Source organism: Macaca nemestrina, chromosome 2 (assembly GCF_043159975.1).
Source record: "Macaca nemestrina isolate mMacNem1 chromosome 2, mMacNem.hap1, whole genome shotgun sequence".
Taxonomy (NCBI): domain Eukaryota; kingdom Metazoa; phylum Chordata; class Mammalia; order Primates; family Cercopithecidae; genus Macaca; species Macaca nemestrina.
The window spans coordinates 923,896-946,279 of record NC_092126.1 but is presented as its reverse complement, the minus strand read 5'-3'; the positions used below and the strand labels follow the sequence as shown (position 1 = coordinate 946,279).

The 22,384-nt window shown below is 48.8% G+C and overlaps 1 protein-coding gene across 1 annotated transcript in view; it reads left to right on the top strand.

Annotated features, from left to right (window-relative positions):
• Positions 1-22,384, top strand: part of LOC105470977 (mucin 4, cell surface associated) — a 62,595-nt gene that overhangs the window by 9,238 nt on the left and 30,973 nt on the right. The window contains 1 exon segment of the mRNA XM_071090544.1: positions 15,249-15,292. Coding sequence (XP_070946645.1) covers positions 15,249-15,292 — 44 coding nt within the window.

Genomic DNA, 22,384 nt, shown 5'->3' with positions numbered 1-22,384 from the left:
TCTGCCTTACAACTTCAGCAAGATGGTTTTAGCTTACAAACATTAAAAGTGGATGCTATCATTTTATTTTAAGGGCAGTTTTTCTTAACATGTGGTCCACGGACCACCTATACCAGGATCACTCTGGGCATGTGTTAAAATGCTGAGGCACCCTGCTTTTGGAGAACCACTCTTTTTTTTTTTTTTTTTCTTCAGAGAAGGGGTCTTGCTTATTGCCCAGGCTGGTCTCAAACTCCTGGCCTGAAGCAATCCTCCCACCTCAGACTGTCCATGCTGGGATTTTAGGTGTGCGCTACCATGTCCAGCTGAGAACCGTTTTCTTACCAAAAGTAACTCTCCATAGTCTCTCCGTCCACTAGGATTTCTCTCTTTTCTTTTTTTTTTTTTTAAAGATAGGTCATACTTGAACACAGAATTTCTTACCTACAAATAACCTACTCAGGTTTAGTAGATTGAGTTACCTGCAAACTGCTTTCCTAAATAGCTGAATAATCAATCTGTGGCAGGAGTGGCTTCAGATGTTTAAACGACGGTGAAAGACAAATGCGGTAACTGTGGTTTTTGTCGTAACGAACGCTCATCTCTTCCTCCTCACAAGCCCAACAGACTGAGAGATTTTGACAGCGCCTTCTCCCCTAGACAATAAAACTATGTCCTCCGCATGCAGTGACTCACCTGTCCTCCTGTCTGCGGCAGCAGGAAACTCTAATCAACTCAGCTCAAGATGAGCAGGTTCTCTAAATAAAGATGTAAAACGAGGACTATCAGGACACAGCCTTGTTTAGCAAGATTTTCTTTCTTTCTTTTTTTTTTTTTTCCTGAGATGGAGTCCCGCTCTGTCGCCCAGGCTGGAGCGCAATGGCACGATCTCGGCTCACTGCAACCTCCGCTTCCTGGGTTCAAGCAATTCTCCTGCCTCAGCCTCCCGAGTAGCTGGGATTACAGGCACCTGCCACCACCCCCTGCTAATTTTTGTATTTTTAGTAGAGATGGGGTTTCATCATGTTGGCCAGGCTGGTCGTGAACTCCTGACCTCAAATGATCCACCTGCCTCGACCTCCCAAAGTGCTGGGATTACAGGTGTGAGCCACTGCACCTGGCCGATTTTCAATCAATGCTATGAAGCAAAGAGCAGCAGGTGAAGGATGGGGCCTGTCCTGGATCGTGCCCCTTTGTTCACAGGCCGGGATATGGGGAAACAGGCACATTCTTGCACACTGCCAACAGGTCTGTAAATTGGCACAAGCTTTCTGCAAAGAAATTTGGCAGTATTTCTGTATTAATAACATGAAAAATTTTATAGCAGCATTAACCAGTAATTCCAGTGATAGAAATTTAAGTTAAGGAGATGAGCTGAAATAATGTAAACGAAACATTATACACGAAGATAGTCATCAGGGCTTTATTTAAAATAAGCAATACATTGGAAACATTCTAAATGTCCAACAGTAAGTTAACAATATGAGCTTTTTCTACGATGATTTATTATTTAATGTTTAGGCCGAATGTGGTGGCTCACACCTGTACTCCCAGCACTTTGGGAGGCTGAGGTGAGCAGATCACCTGAGGTCAAGAGTTTGAGACCAGCCTAGCCAACATGGTGAAACCCAGTCTCTACTAAAAATACAAAAATTTAGCGTGGCATGGTGGCGCACACCTGTAATCTCAGCTACTTGGGAGGCTGAGGCAGGAGAATCACGGAGGTGGAGTTTGCAGTGAGCCGAAACCATGCCATTGCACTCCAGCTTGGGCAACAAGAGCGAAACTCCATCTGGAAGAAAAATGTTTAAAGGCTATGTCCACTATTCCATAAGGGCATGGACACACAGACACACAGACACACACACACAGTGTCTCTCTCACACACACACACACAGTGTCACACACACACAGACACACACACACAGTGTCACACACACACACAGTGTCACACACACACAGACACACACACACAGTGTCTGTCTCACACACACACACAGTGTCACACACACACAGACACACACACACAGTGACACACACACACAGACACACACACACAGTGTCACACACACAGTGTCACACACACACAGACACACACACAGTGTCACACAGTGTCACACACACACAGTGTCACACACACACACAGTGTCTCACACACACAGACACACACACAGTGTCTCACACACACACACAGTGTCACACATACATAAGCAACACACAAACACAAAGAACGGGCATAAAGTAAGATGTGTTAAGGAGACATTGCGAGCAGGAGGCGGTGGAGTCCACGTGGCCTCTGAGCTCTCATCGCACAGAGAGGTGGGTACGGTGGACACACAGCAGGATGTGGTCCAGGAGAGAGACCTGCACCTGTTGAAGGGGAAACGGGAATGGTAACAGCGCTTCCAGTGGGGAAGTGGCTTTGTCAGGAAGGAAGCCACCAGAGCTCAGCGGGGGAGTTTTACACAGCACCCTAGATTTTCCTGCGGAGCGGAGCTCTCCCAGCCCCCTGAGCCAGCTCTTGCAGGACTCCAAAACGGGAAGCAAGGAACTGCCATCCGAGACATAAAAGATGTGCCTCTTCTCGGGCTGTGTTTACAAAGCTAGTATCTTGAAGAAATGCTCATATCAGGTATGGCTAAAAAGGCAGGACACAAAATTATGTATACTGAATAAGTTAAACTATATATATACACACACACACACACACGTTTTGTTTCTGTTTTTGTTTTTCTTTTTTTGAGACGGAGTCTCACTCTGTCACCCAGCTGGAGTGCAGTGGCGCGATCTGGCTCACTGCAAGCTCCGCCTTCCGAGTTCACGCCGTTCTCCTGCCTCAGCCTCCCGAGTCGCTGGGACCACAGGCGACCGGCTAAAACTATATATTTTTTAAAGCATAAAAAAATCCTAGAAGGAAGTGTTATCTAGTAGCAAGATTATGGGTTTTGATCTTTCAACTATCTAAATGTTCCCAAATGCACGTAACTAGTATGTGTGTTTTCTTTGGCATATTTCAATGCAGTTGTACAATTTTGTCCACAAAGATGAAGCACGTTTTTTGTTAGATTTATTTTTACGTACTTTTTTTTGGTCACCATCATAAACACTATAGTCTTAAAAATATTTTCTCTTTCACTGATATATAGGAATGCAGTTTTTTTTTTGTTTTTTAATCTTGTTTTGAGGCAGAGTCTCCCTCTGTCATGCAGGCTGGAGTGCAGTGGGGCGATCGTAGCTCACTGCAGCCTTGAACTCTTGGGCTGAAGTGATCCTTCCCCATCAACCTCTGAGTCGCTGGAACTCTATGTGTGTGCTACCAGGCCCAACTATTTTTCGTTTTTATTTCTGTAGAGACAGGATCTTGCTATGTTGCCCAGGCTGGTCTCGAATGCCTGGCCTCAAGTGTTCCTCCTGCCTCAGCCTCTCAAAGCACTGGGATTACAGGCATGAACCACCACACCCAGCTGGAATGCAATTATTTTTAAAATTTTGATTATGGATGTAAAACTTTGCTAATAATTTATATATTTGGGAAGTTTCTATGTAAACAATTATGTTATCTGCAAATAACCATTGGCTTATTTCATCCCTTCCATACCCAAAATAACTTTTGTGTACTCTCATACCTTTTGTTTATTTTTCTCATCTTATTTCACCAGCTAAAACCTTCAACTGAATGTTGATTAGAAGCAGTGATTGTTGGCATCTTGGTTTCATTCCTGATTTTACGGAAACGTTTCCAGTGTTTTAAGTATAATGTTTACATAGGGTTATAATTGACATTGTTTATCAGGTTAAGAGAGTTAACGTCTCCTTTTAGTTTGCCTGGAGTTTTAACGGGAATAAGTGCTGACTTTTATCAAATAATTTTCCTGTATCTGCTGCGGTGATTGTGTTTCCCCTCCATTCTGTTTATATGGTGAGTTACATTAAGAAAGCATTGTCTTTATCTTGCATTTCTGATTTAAACTCAGCTTGATCATGATGTACTTTTAAAATTCTTATTTATTTATTTATTTATTTATGATAGAGTCCTGCTCTGTCACCCAGGCTGGACTGCAGTGGCACAATCTCAGCTCACTACAACCTCCGCCTCCTGGGTTCAAGCCATTCTCGTGCCTCAGCCTCCTGAGTAGCTGGGATTACAGGTGTATGCCACCAAGCCCAGCACACAGCTGTAATCCAAAAAAAAAAACAATTTTTTTTTGTATTTTTACCAGAGACAGGGTTTCTCTAGGTTGGCCAGGCTGGTTTGGAACTCCTGGCCCCAAGTGATCCACCCGCTTCGACCTGCCAGTGTTGGGGTTACAGGCATGAGCGACCGCGTCCGGCCATGATGCACTTTTTAAAATTCTACTTTGACTTGTTAATATTTTATTTATGATGCTTCCATCTATTATTAATCTGTAGTTTGTCTTTCTTATCCAGCTCTGGTTTCCAACCTTATAAAATTAGTAACAGATCATTTCCTCCCATTCTAAACTCTGAATAAGTTTGTATAGAATTGAAATTACCTCTTCCTTGAATGTCTGATTTGCCTGTAAACTCATCTTAGCCTACATTTTTTTGTGGGGTGGATAGATTATATATACATATATATTTTTTGAGACGGAGTCTCGCCTTGTCACCCAGACTGGAGTGCAATGGCACGATCTCGGCTCACTGCAACCTCTGCCTCCCAGGTTCACGCCATTCTCCTGCCTCAGCCTCCTGAGTAACTGGGACTACAGGCACCCACCACCATGCCTGGCTAATTTTTTTTTTTCACCGTGTTAGCCAGGATGGTCTCGATCTCCTGACCTTGTGATCCGCCAGCCTCGGCCTCCCAAAGTGCTGGAATTACAGGCATGAGCCACCTCGCCCGGCCTAGATTGTATTTTTTAAACTGTTGATTCAATTTAAAATAGTTTATAGCGACCGGTCGAGGTGGCTCATGCCTGTAATCCCAGCACTTTGGGATGCCGAGGTGGGTGGATTAGCTGAGGTCAGGAGTTTGAGACCAGCCAGGACGACATGGTGAAACCCAGTCTCTACTAAAAATACAAAAATTAGCCAGGCGTGGTGGCAGGCTCCTGTAATCGCAGCTACTTGGGAGGTTGAGGCAGGAGAATCTTGAACCTGGGAGGCAGAGATTGCAGTGAGCCGAGATCACGCCACTGCACTCCAGCCTGGGTGACAAAGCAAGACTCTGTCTCAAAAAAATAAATAAATAAAATTAAATAAATAAGATAGTTTATAGCCAGGTTTTCTTTTTTTCTTAATTCATTTTTGATAAGTTATATTTTTAAGGACACTATATCCAATTTATCTACGTTTTCATATTTTTTGGTATAGATTCATCAGAGCACTGTCTCTTGAATTTTTTTCTGAAGTTATGTACCCTTTTTTGTTTCTAATGATCTTGGTATCTGTGTCTCTCTCCCTCCTCCCCACTCTCTCGCTTTCTCTTGCCAGGTGTTTGTCTGTTTTATTTTCGAAGAACTAACCTTTGGCTTCATTGATTCCATTTTTAATTATTTCTATAGCGAGTTCTGATCTGTTACCATATCCTTCGTTTTATTTCCTTTTTCTTTTTTCTTCCTGGTCTTTCCAGTCCACCGTTTTGCTGGCAGTTCCAGCTTTTTGCAGGGAAACTCAGGGCAGTGTCCTGACCGAAGCTCTTGCTTCCTTTCCTTTTTCAGCCTTTCAGTCAGCAAATTTCCAAGGGCATTCATTGACTCGCCATCTTAGTTGTTAACTTCTTCACTCTTGAGTGTTTCCCTTTCTTTCTTCTCATCTCGCCTCTGCATTAGAAAACATTTGTTACATTTATAACATGTATTTAACGGCATCGGCTGGTTTTGCTATTAAAGGCCCGTGTCTTCTTCCCTATCACTAAAACGGAGCTGTGCCACTTTTATAAAGAAACAAAAATCTTTAAAAAAAAGGATGGTGCTGTAGATGTAAAAGAGCTGATGCAGGCTCTGAAAAGATGTTAATTGCCAAGAATTTACACGTTCAGAAAGTTTGGCACCTAGATAGCTCCTGTCTGTTTACTCAAAGCCTGATGATAGACAAATGCTCTTAATTATGTTCTCAGGAAAATGAAGTAAGGTTAACAATAACTGCGTGGAGAATGTTTTTAAATTTAAACCTTATTTGGAGAAACCAAGTTTTGCAAATTTTCTCTAGGAGAAAGCAGGCGTCGAGTTTAGAGTCCTATCAACAAATCTCATCATAATTCCAACTAAAGGAAGTTTCTGTTTAAAGTTGAAGCAGAGTCATTTCGGATTAAGCCAGGGGCCCAGGGACCTCCCAGCGGGCTCTGCGGTTCAGTCCGTGCCTTTGTCCACGTGGGTTTAGAAGTGTGTCACCAGCAAGCAGTTACTATTAATGAAGTGCAGAAGCTTGTGAGTGAGTCGCTTTTTTAACAATTAGAGCTGATTCATAACCATTCTCACTCACTTGAGAGTCTAGGCCGGGCGCGGTGGCTCAAGCCTGTAATCTCAGCACTTTGGGAGGCCGAGATGGGCGGATCACGAGGTCAGGAGATCGAGACCATCCTGGCTAACACGGTGAAACCCCGTCTCTACTAAAAAATACAAAAAACCAGCCGGGCGAGGTGGCGGGCGCCTGTAGTCCCAGCTACTCAGGAGGCTGAGGCAGGAGAATGGCGTGAACCCGGGAGGCGGAGCTTGCAGTGAGCTGAGATCTGGCCACTGCACTCCAGCCTGGGCGACAGAGCGAGACTCTGTCTCAAAAAAAAAAAAAAAAAAAAAAAAGAGAGTCTAAATTGCTCTCTTAAGATGAGAAAGTGGCGGAATTACAGTCAATTCCAGAAAGTGTACTTGAGCCTAAATTCTTCCCTGAGACTTTATCTCTCTGAATATCATCTTGCCAACTATCTGGGAGCACTGAGATTTAAAAAAAAGGGTGGGAGCGGTGGTTCACACCTTTAATCCCAGTGCTTTGAGAGGCTGAAGCCGGAGGATCACTTGAAGCCGGGAGTTCCACACCAGCCTTGGCAACATAGCAAGATTCCACCTCTACAAAAATAAAAAAATGACCCAGGCATGGTTGTGTGTGCCTGTAGTCCCAGCTACTCAGAAGGCCAATTACACCGCTGAACTTCAGCCTGGGGGACAGAAGACTCTGTTTCTCTCTCTCTCTCTCTCTCTCTCTCTATATATATATATATATATATATATTCTTTTGATATATATATAATATCTATATATGTGTATATATATTCTTTTGATATATATATATAATATATATCTATCTATATATGTTTAAAAAGAAAAAAGTTTGAGAACAGCTAGGGAACTAATGAAAACCCAAAAGAGTAAGTTTCTAAGAAAAAAAAAGCAAGTTTTCTTGGTTTCTTCTTGGTTCAGAGACTCAGAGACTAAGGTAATATTCAGGAAGATGGTATGTGGCTAGTGTAGGTGCTATGAAATATTTTAAACAAAAAAATCCAATATTTAAACATTCTGCCTGGGAAATATTTTTCTTTCTTTATTTAATATATTATTATTATTATTACTATTACTATTTAAGACACAGGGTCTTGCTATGTTGCCCAGGCTGGTCTCAAACTCCTGGCCTCAAGTGGTCCTCCCACCTTGGACTCCCAAAGTGCTGGGATTACAGACATGAGCCACCATGCCTGGCCTCTGCCTGGGAAATAATGTTTTAAAAAAAAGTAGTTATGACCAATGATATTAGCCTCATGGTAGTCTGTGACCAGGACGAGAGTATATGCATTTACCGCTTGGGTTTTTTATTAGATTGGGATAAATGTTAACGAAACAGAACAGTAGAAATTTAATTTATTTTTAAGAAAGATAACGCTGTTAATTCAAGGTGAGAGAGTTAACCCGGCTTACAGCAGGGTACCGTTGCCGTCTTCCCATGGAGTTTAAAACAGTTCATTCACCATTCTAGTCTAACCTTACCTTCCTCCCCACAACGAAGACAGCCGGGAGCTGGAGAAGACCATGGGCTGTACTCCTGGGACTGTGCTTTTCTAGGCAATTTGAAGCAGTGCTTCTCAGGGGCCTTCCTCTGTGGGGATCCTGCACCCCCATCTCTCTCTCTCTCTTTTTTTTTTTGAGACAGAATCTTGCTCTGTCGCCCAGGCTGGAGCGCAGTGGCGTGATCTCTGCTCACTGTGACCTCCACCTCCTGGGTTCAAGTGATTCTCCTGCCTCAGAGTTTTGAGTAGCTGGGATTACAGGCACCCGCCACCATGCCCAGCCATTTCTGTATTTTTTTTTTCTGGTAGAGACGGGGTTTTGTCATGTTGCCCAGGCTGGTCTCACACTCCTGACCTCAAGGGATCCACTCGCCTCGGCCTCCCAAAGTGCTGGGATTGCAGGTGGGAGCTACCATGCCCAGCCCTATCTCTTATTATTTTTTTATTCCCCAAATATGTACAATTGCAATATATTAATTTTTCATTTTTTCTTTTTATTTCACTTTTTTACTTTAAGTTTCGAGATACATGTGCAGCAAATGCAGGTTTGTTACATAGGTATATGTGTGTCATGGTGGTTTGCTACACCTATCAACCCATCACTTGCATGCATTAGCTATTTATCCTGACACTCTTCCTCCCCTTGTCCCGCCCCCTGCAGGCCCTGGTATGTGCTGTTCCCCTCCCTGTGTCCATGTGTTCTCATTGTTCAACTCCCACTTATGAGTGAGAACATGCAGTGTGTGGTTTTCTGTTCGTGTGTTAGTTTGCTGAGGATGTCTTCCAGCTTCATCCATGTCCCTGCAAAGGACATGATCCCATTCCTTTTTTTATGGCTGCATCGTATTCCATGCTGTATATGTACCACATTTTCCTTATCCAGTCTGTCAGTGATGGACATTTGGGTTGGTTTCATGTCTTTACTATTGTGAATAGTGCTGCAATAAACATACATGTGCACGTATCTTTATAACGGAATGATTTATATTCCTTTGGGTATATACCCAGTAATGGAATGGCTGAGTCAAATGGTATTTCTGGTTCTAGATCCTTGAGGAATCCCCACACTGTCTTCCACAATGGTTGAACTGATTTACATTCCCACCAAGAGTGTAAAAGCGTTCGTATTTCTCCACAGCCTTGCCAGCATCTGCTGTTTCTTGACTTTTTAATAATTGCCATTCTGACTGGCGTGAGATGGTATCCCATTGTGGTTTTGATTTGCATTTCTCTAATGATCCATGATTATAAGCTTTTTTTCATATGTTTGCTGGTGGCATAAATGTCTTCTTTTGATAAGTGCCTATCATATCCTTTGCCCACTTTTTGATGGGTTTGTTTTTTGTCTTGTAAATTTAAGTTCCTGGTAAATTCTGGATATTAGACTTCTCTCGGATGGGTAGATTGCAAAAATTTTCTCATTTTGTAGGTTGCCTGTTTGCTCTGATGATAGTTTCTTTTGCTGTGCAGAGCTCTTTAGTTTAATTAGATCCCATTTGTCTATTTTATCTTTTATTGCAATTGCTTTTGGAGATTTCATCATAAAATCTTTGCCCATTCCTATGTCCTGAATGGTATTGCCTAGGTTTTCTTCTAGGGTTTTTATGGTTTGGGGCTTTACGTTTAAGTCTTTAGTCCACCTTGAGTTAATTTTTGTATAAGGTGTAAGGAAGGGGTCCAGTTTCAGTTTTCTGCATATGGCTAGCCAGTTTTCCCAGCACCATTTATTAGAGAATCCTTTCCCCATTGCTTGCTTTTGTCAGGTTTGTCAAAGATCAGATGGTTGTAGATGTGTGGTCTTATTTCCAAGGTCTCTATTCTGTCCATTGGTCTGTATGTCAGTTTTGGTACCAGTACCATGCTGTTTTGGTTACTGTAGCCTTGTAGTATAGTTTGAAGTCAGGTAGCCTCCCATTTTGTTCTTTTTGCCTAGGATTGTCTTGGTTATTCAGGCTCTTTTTTGGTTCCATATGAATTTTAAAGTAGTTTGTTCTCATTCTGTGAAGAATGGTAGTTTGATGGGAATAGCATTGAATCTATAAGTTACTTTGGGCAGTATGGCCATTTTCACAATATCAATTCTTCCTATCCATGAGGATGGAATGTGTTTCCATTTGTTTATGTCCTCTCTTATTTCCTTGAGCAGTGGTTTGTAGTTCTTTTTAAGAGGTCCTTCACGTCCCTTGTTAGCTGTATTCCTAGGTATTTTATTCTATTTGCAGCAATTGTGAATAGGAGTTCATTCATGATTTAGCTCTCTGCTTGCCTATTGTTGGTGTATAGGAATGATTGTGATTTTTGCACTTTGATTTTTTATCCTGAGACTTTGCTGAAGTTGCTTATCAGCTGAAGGAGTTTTTGGACTAACACAATAGAGTTTTCTGAATATAGGATCATGTCGTCTGCAAACAGAAACAATTTGACTTCCTCTCTTCTTATTTAGTACCCTTTATTTCTTTATCTTGCCTGATTGCCCTGGCCAGAACTTCCAATACTATGTTCAAAAGGAGTGGTGAGAGAGGGCATACTTGTCTTGTGCTGGTTTTCAAAGGGAATGTAGCTTTTGCCCATTCAGTATGATATTGGCTGTGGGTTTGTCATAAATAGCTCTTATTATTTTGAGATATGTTCCATCAATACCTAGTTTATTGAGAGTTTTTAACATGAAGGGATGTTGAATTTTATCAAAGGCCTTTTCTGCATCTATTGAGATAATCACGTGGTTTTTTTCATTGGTTCTGTTTATGTGATGGATTACATTTATTAATTTGCATATGTTGAGTCAGGCTTGCATCCAGGGATGAAGCCGACTTGATCGTGGATAAGCTTTTTGATGTGCTGCTGGATTCAGTTTGCCAGTATTTTATTGAGAATTTTTGCATCAATGTTCATCAGGGATATTGGCCTGAAGTTTTCTTTTTGTTGTTGTGTCTCTCCTGTTTTTGGTATCAGGATGGTGCTGGCCTCATAAAATGAGTTAGGGAGGAGTCCCTCCTTTTCAGTTGTTTGGAATAGTTTCTGAAGGAATGGTACCAGCTCCTTTTTGTACCTCTGGTAGAATTTGGCTGTGAATCTGTTTGGTCCTGGGGTTTTTTTTGGCTGGTAGCCTATTTATTACTGCCTCAATTTCGGAACTTGTTATTGGTCTATTCAGGGATTCAACTTCTTCCTGGTTTAGTCTTGGGTGGGTGTATGTGTCCAGGAATTTGTCAATTTCATCTAGATTTTTCTAGTTTATTTGCTTACAGGTGTTTATAGTATTCTCTGATGGTAGTTTGTATTTTCTGAGGGTAGTTTGATATCCCCTTTATCATTTTTTATTGTGTCTATTTGATTCTTCTCTCTTTTCGTCTTTATTAGTCTAGCGAGCGATCTATTTTATTAATTTTTCAAAAAACCAGCCCCTGGATTCATTGATTTTTTGAAGGGCTTTTCATGTCTCTATCTCCTTCAGTTCCACTCTGATCTTTGTTATTTCTTGTCTTCTGCTAACTCTTGGATTCATTTGCTCTTCTCTAGTTCTTTTAATTGTGAGGTTAGGGTGTCAATTTGAGATCTTTCCAGCTTTCTGACGTGGGCATTTAGTGCTATAAATTTCCCTCTTAGCACGGCTTTAGCCGTGTCCCAGAGATTCTGGTATGTTGTCTCTTTGTTTGCATTGGGTTTCAGAAAACTTCTTGATTTCTGCCTTAATTTCGTTATTTACCTAGGAGTCACTCAGGAGCAGGTTGTTCAATTTCCTTGTAGTTGTGTGGTTTTGAGTGAGTTTCTTAATTCTGAGTTCTAATTTGATTGCACTGTGGTCTGAGAGACTGTTATGATTTCAGTTCTTTTGCATTTGCTGAGGAGTGTTTTACTTCCAATTATGTGGTTGATTTCAGAGTAAGTCCCATGTGGCACTGAGAAGAATGTATATTCTGCTATTCTGGAGTGGAGGGTTCTGTAGATATTAGGTCCACTTGATCCAGAACTGAGTTCAAGTCCTGAATATCCTTGTTAATTTTCTGTCTTGTTGATCTGTCTAATATTGGCAGTGGGGTGTTAAAGTCTCCCACTATTATTGTGTGGGAATCTAAGTATCTTTGTAGATCTCTAAGAATTTGTTTTATGAATCTGGGTGCTCCTGTATTGGGTGCATATATATTTAGGATAGTTAGCTCTTCTCATTGAATTGATCCCTTTACCATTATGTAATGCCTTTCTCTGTCTTTTTTGACTTTTGTTGGTTTAAATTCTGTTTGTCAGAGACCGGACTTGCAAATCCTGCTTTTTACTGCTTTCCATTTGCTTGGTAAATTTTCCTCCATCCCTTTATTTTGAGCCTATATGTGTCTTTGCACATGAGATGGGTCTCTTGAATACAGCACAGCAATGGGTCTTGATCTTTATTCAATTTGCCAGTTTGTGTCTTTTAATTAGATCTTTTAGCCCATTTATATTTAAGGTTAATATTGTTGTGTGTGAATTTTATCCTGTCATCATGATGGTAGCTGGTTATTTTGCACACTAGTTGATGCCATTTCTTCTTAGTGTCGTGGGTCTTTATATTTTCATGTGTTTTGCAGTGACTGGTACTGGTTTTTCCTTTCCATATTTAGTGCTTCCTTCAGGAGCGCTTGCAAGGCAGGCCTGGTGGTGACAAATTCTCTCAGCATTTGCTTGTCTGAAAAGGACTTTACTTCCCTTTGCTTATGAAGCTTAGTTTAGCCAGATATGAAATTCTGGGTTGAAAATTCTTTACTTTAAGAATGTTGCATATTGGACCCCACTCTCTTCTGGCTTGTAGGGTTTCTTCTGAGAGATCTGCTGTTAGTTTTATGGGCTTCCCTTTGTAGGTGACCTGGCCTTTCTCTCTGGCTGCCCTTAACATTTTTTCCTTTGTTTTGACCTTGGAGAATCTGATGATTATGTGTCTTGGGTTGATCTTCTCGTGGAGTATCTTACTGGGGTTCTCTGTATTTCCTGAATTTGAATGTTGGCCTGTCTTGCTAGGTTGGGAAAGTTCTCCTGGATAATATCCTGAAGTGTGTTATCCAACTTGTTTCCATTCTCCCTGTCTCTTTCAGGTACGCCAATCAGTCATAGGTTTGGTCTTTTTACATAGCCCCATATTTCTCAGAGGTTTTGTTCATTCCTTTTCCTTCTTTTTTCTCTAATCTTGTCTGCCTGCCTTATTTCAGCAAGATAGTATTCCATCCCTGATATTCTTTCTTCCACTTGATCGATTCGGCTATTGATACTTGTGTATGCTTAACGAAGTTCTCATGCTGTGTTTTTCAGTTCCATTAGGTCATGTATGTTCCTCTATAAATCCTAGTTATTCTAGTTAGCAGCTCCTGTAACCTTTTATCAAGGTTCTTAGCTTCTTTGCATTGGGTTAGAACGTGCTGCTTTGCCTCAGCGAAGTTTGTTGTTACCCACCTTCTGAAGCCTACTTCTGTCAATTCGTCCATCTCATGCTCCGTCCAGTTCTGCTCCTTTGCTGGAGAGGTGCTGCGGTCATTTGGAGGAGAAGAGGCACTCTGGCCTTTCAGGTTCTCAGTGTTTTCCTGTTGATTATTTCTCATCTTCATGAGTTTGTCTCATTTCGATCTTTGAGGCTGCTGACCCTTGGATGATGTTTGTGGGAACTTTTTTGTTGATGCTGTTGTCATTGCTTTCTGTTTGTTTTTCTTTCAGTAGCCAGATCCCTTTTCGGTAGGGCTGCTGCGATTTGCTGGGGGTTCACTTCAGGCCCTCTTCATCTGGTTCGCTCTCCTGCACCTGAAGGTGTCACTTGAGGAGGCTGGAGAACAGCAAAGATGGGTGCCTGCTCCTTCTGGGATCTCTGACCTTGAGGGGCACCTAACTGATGCCAATAGGGACACTCCTGTAGAGGGTGTCTGACAATTCCTGTTGGGGGCTCTCACCCAGTTGGGCAGCACGGGAAGCAGGACCCATTTAATGATGCACTTTGGCTGTGCCTTGGTGGAGGGGGTGTGGTTTGGTGGGGGGAAACCCACTCATCTGGGCTGCCCAGATTCCTCAGAGCCAGCAGCAGAAAAGTCTAAATCTGCTGGTTCACAGAGACTGTCTTATTTTCTACCGGAGATTTTTTTCGTTAAGCTTTCCTCCAGGCAAGTCTCTAAACCACTGACTTGGAGCAGGTTTTATTGACCAGACCTGACCCTGGGGCTCATTTGGCAGCAGTGTTAACTGGCCACCCTGATGCAGGCTGTGCTGTGAGTCTGAATGTTTCCTTCCCTACAGGTGCCATTTAGTCTCCACGGCAGGGAAACTGCCTTCATCTTTTTGTACCTCTCAGGGCTGTTTTAAGGAGAGGAGTATTTGGCAACTTGAGCAAGAAAGACTGGCCACTTCAAATCACATCAGATACATGAAATTTCAGTTTTGTTTCTAGATTTCTTGAAAACAGATTGATGACACCTTTTCATTTGAAAAGGACATCCACATTACAGTATTTTAAAAACAACTAATTTATGTCATTGACAATTTACTTTTGAGGCCCTGAAGGTGTACCGCAGAGCCCTCAACCAGACAGCTGGTACCTCTGCAGAATATTAACCTTATTTCTGCTCTGGGTGTTTTGAACTTGGCTAATTACCAAAAATCTCCTTCTTCTGATTAAGAGTTTTAAATCTGGCTACTGTCACCTTGCAGAAACAGCTCTGTTCAAAGAAGGAGCAGTGCCCTAGCCTTGATGTTCATGTTCCCTAAGGGGACAACACCTCCTGATACATGGAAAAAGGTTTTCAATCAATCACCAAATACCACAAATCTCTTGAAATTGAGTTTATTGTTGCATCATAATAACTGTATGGAAAATAATTTTAGCATCAACATAAGAAATAGCTTTGTTATTGGGCTTTCTTTCTCCACCACGCTATTCACAGGTCACGCTACCACTCTTCCTGTCACGGGTGCTTTCTCAGCATCCACAGTATCCTCGGGCTCCACTCTGAAGATGGAAACATCAGGTAGCTGCCATCTGCCTTGTCTTCATCTCTCCCAGTGGCCCCCTTGGCTGAATTCAGCCTAAGGAGTACTTGAGAACACTGGCACATTCACATTATCTGGTGGGACTGAGTCAGGTCCCACAGAGGAGGAGGTGGTGGGTGTGGTGGGTGACAGGCTCACCCCACTCTCTGCCCCAGTTGAAAACCGCTGATGTCGAGAGTGGTTTGGATATGACCAGCGGACAGACAAGGATTTTCCAACTCTCTCTTCCAGCTCCTGATTTCTTTGAATCTCTTTGACTCTGCTGTTCTCTTACTGTAAGAACCACCCCTGCCTTCTCTTTTCATGTGTCCAGGAATGACGACAACCTCAGTGAAGACAAGCAGCGAGAGTCGCCGAGTCACATCACTACCCCCGACAACCTCCAAGACCACCACAGCCACATCCACATCCCCGACGACCTCCGAGACCGCCACCTCTGCCACAGCCACATCCACACCCCCAACAACCTCCCAGACCACCACCTCCGCTACAGCCACATCCACACCCCCAACCACCTCGCAGATCACCATCTCCACCATAGTCCCATCACCACCCCCAACAACCTCGCAGACCGCCACCTCCGCCACAGCCACATCCACACCCCCAACCACCTCTCAGATCACCATCTCCACCATAGTCCCATCACCACCCCCAACAACCTCGCAGACCGCCGTAGCCACATCCACAGCCACATCACCGCCCCCAACAACCTCCCAGACCATCACAGCCAAATCCACATCCCTGATGACCTCCGAGACCGCCACCTCTGCCACAGCCACATCCACACCCCCAACAACCTCCCAGACCACCACCTCCGCTACAGCCACATCCACACCCCCAACCACCTCTCAGATCACCATCTCCACCATAGTCCCATCACCACCCCCAACAACCTCGCAGACTGCCATAGCCACATCCACACCCCCCAAAACCTCTCAGATGACCTCCGCCACAGCCACATCCACACCCCCAACAACCTCCCAGACCACCACAGCCACATCCACACCCCCAACCACCTCTCAGACCACCACAGCCACAGCCACATCCACACCCCCGACCACCTCCCAGACCGCCACCTCCACCACAGCAACATCCACACCCCCGACAACCTCTCAGACCGCCACAGCCACAGCCATATCCACATCCCCAACCACCTCTAAGACCACCACTTCTGCCACAGCCACATTGACATCCACATCCCCAACCACCTCTCAGACTGCCATCTCCGCTAGAGCCACGTCCACACCCCCGATGATCACCCAGACCGCCACCTCCACCACAGCCACATCCACACCCCCAAACACCCCTCAGACCGCCACCTCCGCCACAGCCACATCCACACCCCCAACGACCTCCCAGACCGCCACCTCTGCCACAGCCACGTCCACACCCCTGACCACCTCTCAGACTGCCACCTCCACCACAGCCACATCCACACCCCCGACAATCACTCAGACTGCCACAGCCACAGCCATATCCACATCCCCAACCACCTCTAAGACCGCCACTTCTGCCACAGCCACATTGACATCCACACCCCCAACCACCTCTCAGACCGCCATCTCCGCTAGAGCCACGTCCACACCCCCGACGATCTCCCAGACCGCCACCTCCACCACAGCCACATCCACACCCCCGGCCACCTCCGCCACAGCCACATCCACACCCCCGACCACCCCCCAGACCGCCACCTCCGCCACAGCCACATCCACACCCCCGACCACCCCCCAGACCACCACCTCCGCCAGAGCCACATCCACACCCCCAACCACCTCTCAGACCACCACCTCCGCCACAGCGACATCCACACCCCCGACCACCTCTCAGACTGCCACCTCTGCCACAGCGACATCCACACCCCCAACAACCTCTCAGACCGCCACAGCCCCAGCCACATCCACACTCCCAACCACCTCTCAGACCGCCACCTCCACCACAGCCACGTCCACACCCCCGACGACCTCCCAGACCGCCATCTCTGCCACAGCCACATCCACATCCCCAACCACCTCCAAGACCGCCACTTCTGCCACAGCCACATCGACATCCACACCCCCAACCGCCTCCCAGACTGCCACAGCCACAGCCACATCCCCAACTACCTCTAAGACCGCCACTTCTGCCACAGCCACATCGACATCCACACCCCCAACCACCTCCCAGACCACCACCTCTGCCACAGCCACATCCACACCCCCAACGACCTCCCAGACCGCCACCTCTGCCACAGCCACGTCCACACCCCCAACGACCTCCCAAACCGCCACCTCCGTCACAGCCATGTCCACACCCCCGACCACCTCTCAGACCGCCACCTCCACCACAGCGACATTCACACCCTTGACCACCTCTCAGACTGCCACCTCTGCCACAGCCACATCCACACCCCTGACCACCTCCCAGACCACCACCTCCGCCACAGCGACATCCACATCCCCAACAACCTTTCAGACTGCCACAGCCCCAGCCACATCCACACCCCCAACCACCTCTCAGACCGCCACCTCCACCACAGCCACATCCACACCCCCGACGACCTCCCAGACCACCACCTCCGCCACAGCCACATCCACACCCCCAACGACCTCTCAGACCGCAACAACCACAGCCACATCCACATCCCCAACCACCTCTAAGACCGCCACTTCTGCCACAGCCACATCGACATCCACACCCCAAATGACCTTCCAGACCGCCACCTCTGCCACAGCCACGTCCACACCCCCAACGACCTCCCAGACTGCCACCTCCGCCACAGCCATGTCCACACCCCCAACGACCTCCCAGACTGCCACCTCCGCCACAGCCACGTCCACACCCCCAACGACCTCCCAGACCGCCACCTCCGACACAGCCACGTCCACACCACCGACCACCTCCCAGACCGCCACCTCCGTCACAGCCACGTCCACACCCCCGACCACCTCTCAGACCGCCACCTCCACCACAGCCACGTCCACACCCCTGACGACCTCCCAGACCGCCACCTCCGTCACAGCCACGTCCACACCCCCGACCACCTCTCAGATTGACACCTCCGCCACAGCGACATCCACACCCCCAACAACCTCTCAGACCACCACAGACACATCCACATCCACATCCCCAACCACCTCTAAGACCGCCACTGCTGCCACAGCCACATCGACATCCACACCCCCAACCACCTCACAGACCGCCACCTCTGCCACAGCCACGTCCACACCCCCAACGACCTCCCAGACTGCCACCTCCACCAGAGCCACGTCCACACCCCCGACCACCTCTCAGACTGCCACATCTGCCACAGCCACATCCACACCCTCGACCACCTCCCAGACCACCACCTCCGCCACAGCCACATCCATACCCCCGACCACCTCTCAGACTGCCACCTCCGCCACAGCGACATCCACACCCCCAACAACCTCTCAGACCGCAACAGCCCCAGCCACATCCGCACCCGCAATCACCTCTCAGACCGCCACCTCCACCACAGCCACGTCCACACCCCCGACGACCTCCCAGACCACCACTTCCACCACAGCCATATCCACACCCCCGACCACCTCTCAGATCAACACCTCCGACACAGCCACATCCACACCCCCAACAACCTCTCAGACTGCCACAGCCACAGCCACATCCACAACCACCTCTAAGACCGCCACTTCTGCCACAGCCACATCGACATCCACATCCCCAACCACCTCCCAGACCGCCACCTCCACCAGGGCCACGTCCACACCCCCAACGACCTCCATGACCGCCACCTCCGCCACAGCCACGTCCACACCCCCGATGACCTCCCAGACTGCCACCTCTGTCACAGCCACGTCCACACCCCCGACCACCTCTCAGACCACCACCTCCACCGCAGCGACATCCACACCCCTGACCACCTCTCAGACTGCCACCTCTGCCACAGTGACATCCACACCCCCAACAACCTTTCAGACCGCCACAGCCCCAGCCACATCCTCACCCCCAACCACCTCTCAGACTGCCACCTCCACCACAGCCACGTCCACACCCCCGACAACCTCTCAGATCGACACCTCTGCCACAGCCACATCCACATCCCCAACCACCTCTAAGACCACCACTTCTGCCACAGGCACATCGACATCCACACCCCCAACCACCTCCCAGACCACCACAGCCACGTCCACATCCCCAACAACCTTCCAGACCGCCACCTCCACCACAGCCACATCCACACCCCCGACGACCTCCCAGACCGCCACCTCCATCACAGCCACGTCCACACTCCCGAACACCTCTCAGACCGCCACCTCCGCCACAGTGACATCCAAACCCCCGACCACCTCTCAGACTGCCACCTCCATCACAGCGACATCCACCCCCACAACAAGCTCTCAGACCGCCACAGCCCCAGCCACATCCACACCCCCAACTACCTCTCACACCGCCACCTCCACCACAGCCATGTCAACATCCCTGACGACCTCCCAGACCACCACCTCCGCCACAGCCACATCCACACCCCCAACAACCTCTCCGACCACCACAACCACAGCCACATCCACATCCCCAACAACCTCTAAGACCGCCACTTCTGCCACAGCCACATCGACATCCACAACCCCAACCACCTCCCAGACCACCACCTCCACCACAGCCATGTCCACACCCCCAACGACCTCCCAGACCGCCACCTCCGCCACAGCCACATCCACACCCCCAACGACCTCCCAGACCGCCACCTCCGTCACAGCCACGTCCACACCCCCGACCACCTCTCAGACCGCCACCTTCACCACAGCGACATCCACACCCCTGACCACCTCTCAGATCACCACCTCCGCCACAGCGACATCCACACCCCTGACCACCTCTCAGACCGCCACCTTCACCACAGCGACATCCACACCCCCGACCACCTCTCAGACCGCCACCTTCACCACAGCGACATCCACACCCCTGACCACCTCTCAGACTGCCACCTCCGCCACAGCCACATCCACACCCCCGACCACCTCCCAGATCACCACCTCCGCCACAGCGGCATCCACATCCCCAACAACCTCTCAGACTGCCACAGCCCCAGCCACATCCACACCCCCAACCACCTCTCAGACCGCCACCTCCACCACAGCCACATCCACACCCCTGACGACCTCCCAGACCACCACCTCCGCCACAGCCACATCCACAACCCCAACCACCTCTCAGATCAACACCTCCACCACAGCAACATCCACACCCCCAACAACCTCTCAGACCGCCACAACCACAGCCACATCCACATCCCCAACCACCTCTAAGACCGCCACTTCTGCCACAGCCACATCGACATCCACACCCCAAATGACCTTCCAGACCGCCACCTCTGCCACAGCCACGTCCACACCCCCAATGACCTCCCAGACCGCCACCCCCACCACAGCGACGTCCACACCCCCAATGACCTCCCAGACCACCACCTCCAGCACAGCCACATCCACAGCCCCGACCACCTCCCAGACCGCCACCTCCGTCACAGCCACGTCCACACCCCCGACCACCTCTCAGACCGCCACCTCCACCACAGCCACGTCCACACCCCTGACGACCTCCCAGACCGCCACCTCCGTCACAGCCACGTCCACACCCCCGACCAACTCTCAGACTGCAACCTCTGCCACAGCCACGTCCACACCCCCAACCACCTCTCAGATTGACACCTCCGCCACAGTGACATCCACACCCCCAACAACCTCTCAGACCGCCACAACCACAGCCACTTCCACATCCCCAACAACCTCTAAGACCGCCACTTCTGCCACAGCCACATCGACATCCACACCCCCAACCACCTCCCAGACCGCCACCTCCACCACAGCCATGTCCACACCCCCAACGACCTCCCAGACCGCCACCTCCACCACAGCCACGTCCACACCCCCAACGACCTCCCAGACCGCCACCTCCGTCACAGCCACGTCCACACCCCCGACCACCTCTCAGACCGCCACCTTCACCACAGCGACATTCACACCCCTGACCACCTCTCAGACTGCCACCTCCGCCACAGCCACATCCACACCCCCGACCACCTCCCAGATCACCACCTCCGCCACAGCGACATCCACATCCCCAACAACCTCTCAGACTGCCACAGCCCCAGCCACATCCACACCCCCAACCACCTCTCAGACCGCCACCTCCACCACAGCCACATCCACACCCCTGACGACCTCCCAGACCACCACCTCCGCCACAGCCACATCCACACCCCCAACAACCTCTCAGACCGCCACAACCACAGCCACATCCACATCCCCAACCACCTCTAAGACCGCCACTTCTGCCACAGCCACATCGACATCCACACCCCAAATGACCTTCCAGACCGCCACCTCTGCCACAGCCACGTCCACACCCCCAATGACCTCCCAGACCGCCACCTCCACCACAGCGACGTCCACACCCCCAATGACCTCCCAGACCACCACCTCCGGCACAGCCACATCCACAGCCCCGACCACCTCCCAGACCGCCACCTCCGTCACAGCCACGTCCACACCCCCGACCACCTCTCAGACCGCCACCTCCACCACAGCCACGTCCACACCCCTGACGACCTCCCAGACCACCACCTCCGTCACAGCCACGTCCACACCCCCGACCAACTCTCAGACTGCAACCTCTGCCACAGCCACGTCCACACCCCCAACCACCTCTCAGATTGACACCTCCGCCACAGCGACATCCACACCCCCAACAACCTCTCAGACCGCCACAACCACAGCCACATCCACGTCAGCAACAACCTCTAAGACCGCCACTTCTGCCACAGCCACATCGACATCCACACCCCCAACCACCTCCCAGACCGCCACCTCCACCACAGCCATGTCCACACCCCCAACGACCTCCCAGACTGCCACCTCCGCCACAGCCACGTCCACACCCCCAATGACCTCCCAGACCGCCACCTCCGTCACAGCCACGTCCACACCCCCGACCACCTCTCAGACCGCCACCTTCACCACAGCGACATCCACACCCCTGACCACCTCTCAGACTGCCACCTCCGCCACAGCCACATCCACACCCCCGACCACCTCCCAGATCACCACCTCCGCCACAGCGACATCCACATCCCCAACAACCTCTCAGACTGCCACAGCCCCAGCCACATCCACACCCCCAACCACCTCTCAGACCGCCACCTCCACCACAGCCACATCCACACCCCTGACGACCTCCCAGACCACCACCTCCGCCACAGCCACATCCACACCCCCAACCACCTCTCAGATCAACACCTCCACCACAGCAACATCCACACCCCCAACAACCTCTCAGACCGCCACAACCACAGCCACATCCACATCCCCAACCACCTCTAAGACCGCCACTTCTGCCACAGCCACATCGACATCCACACCCCAAATGACCTTCCAGACCGCCACCTCTGCCAAAGCCACGTCCACACCCCCAATGACCTCCCAGACCGCCACC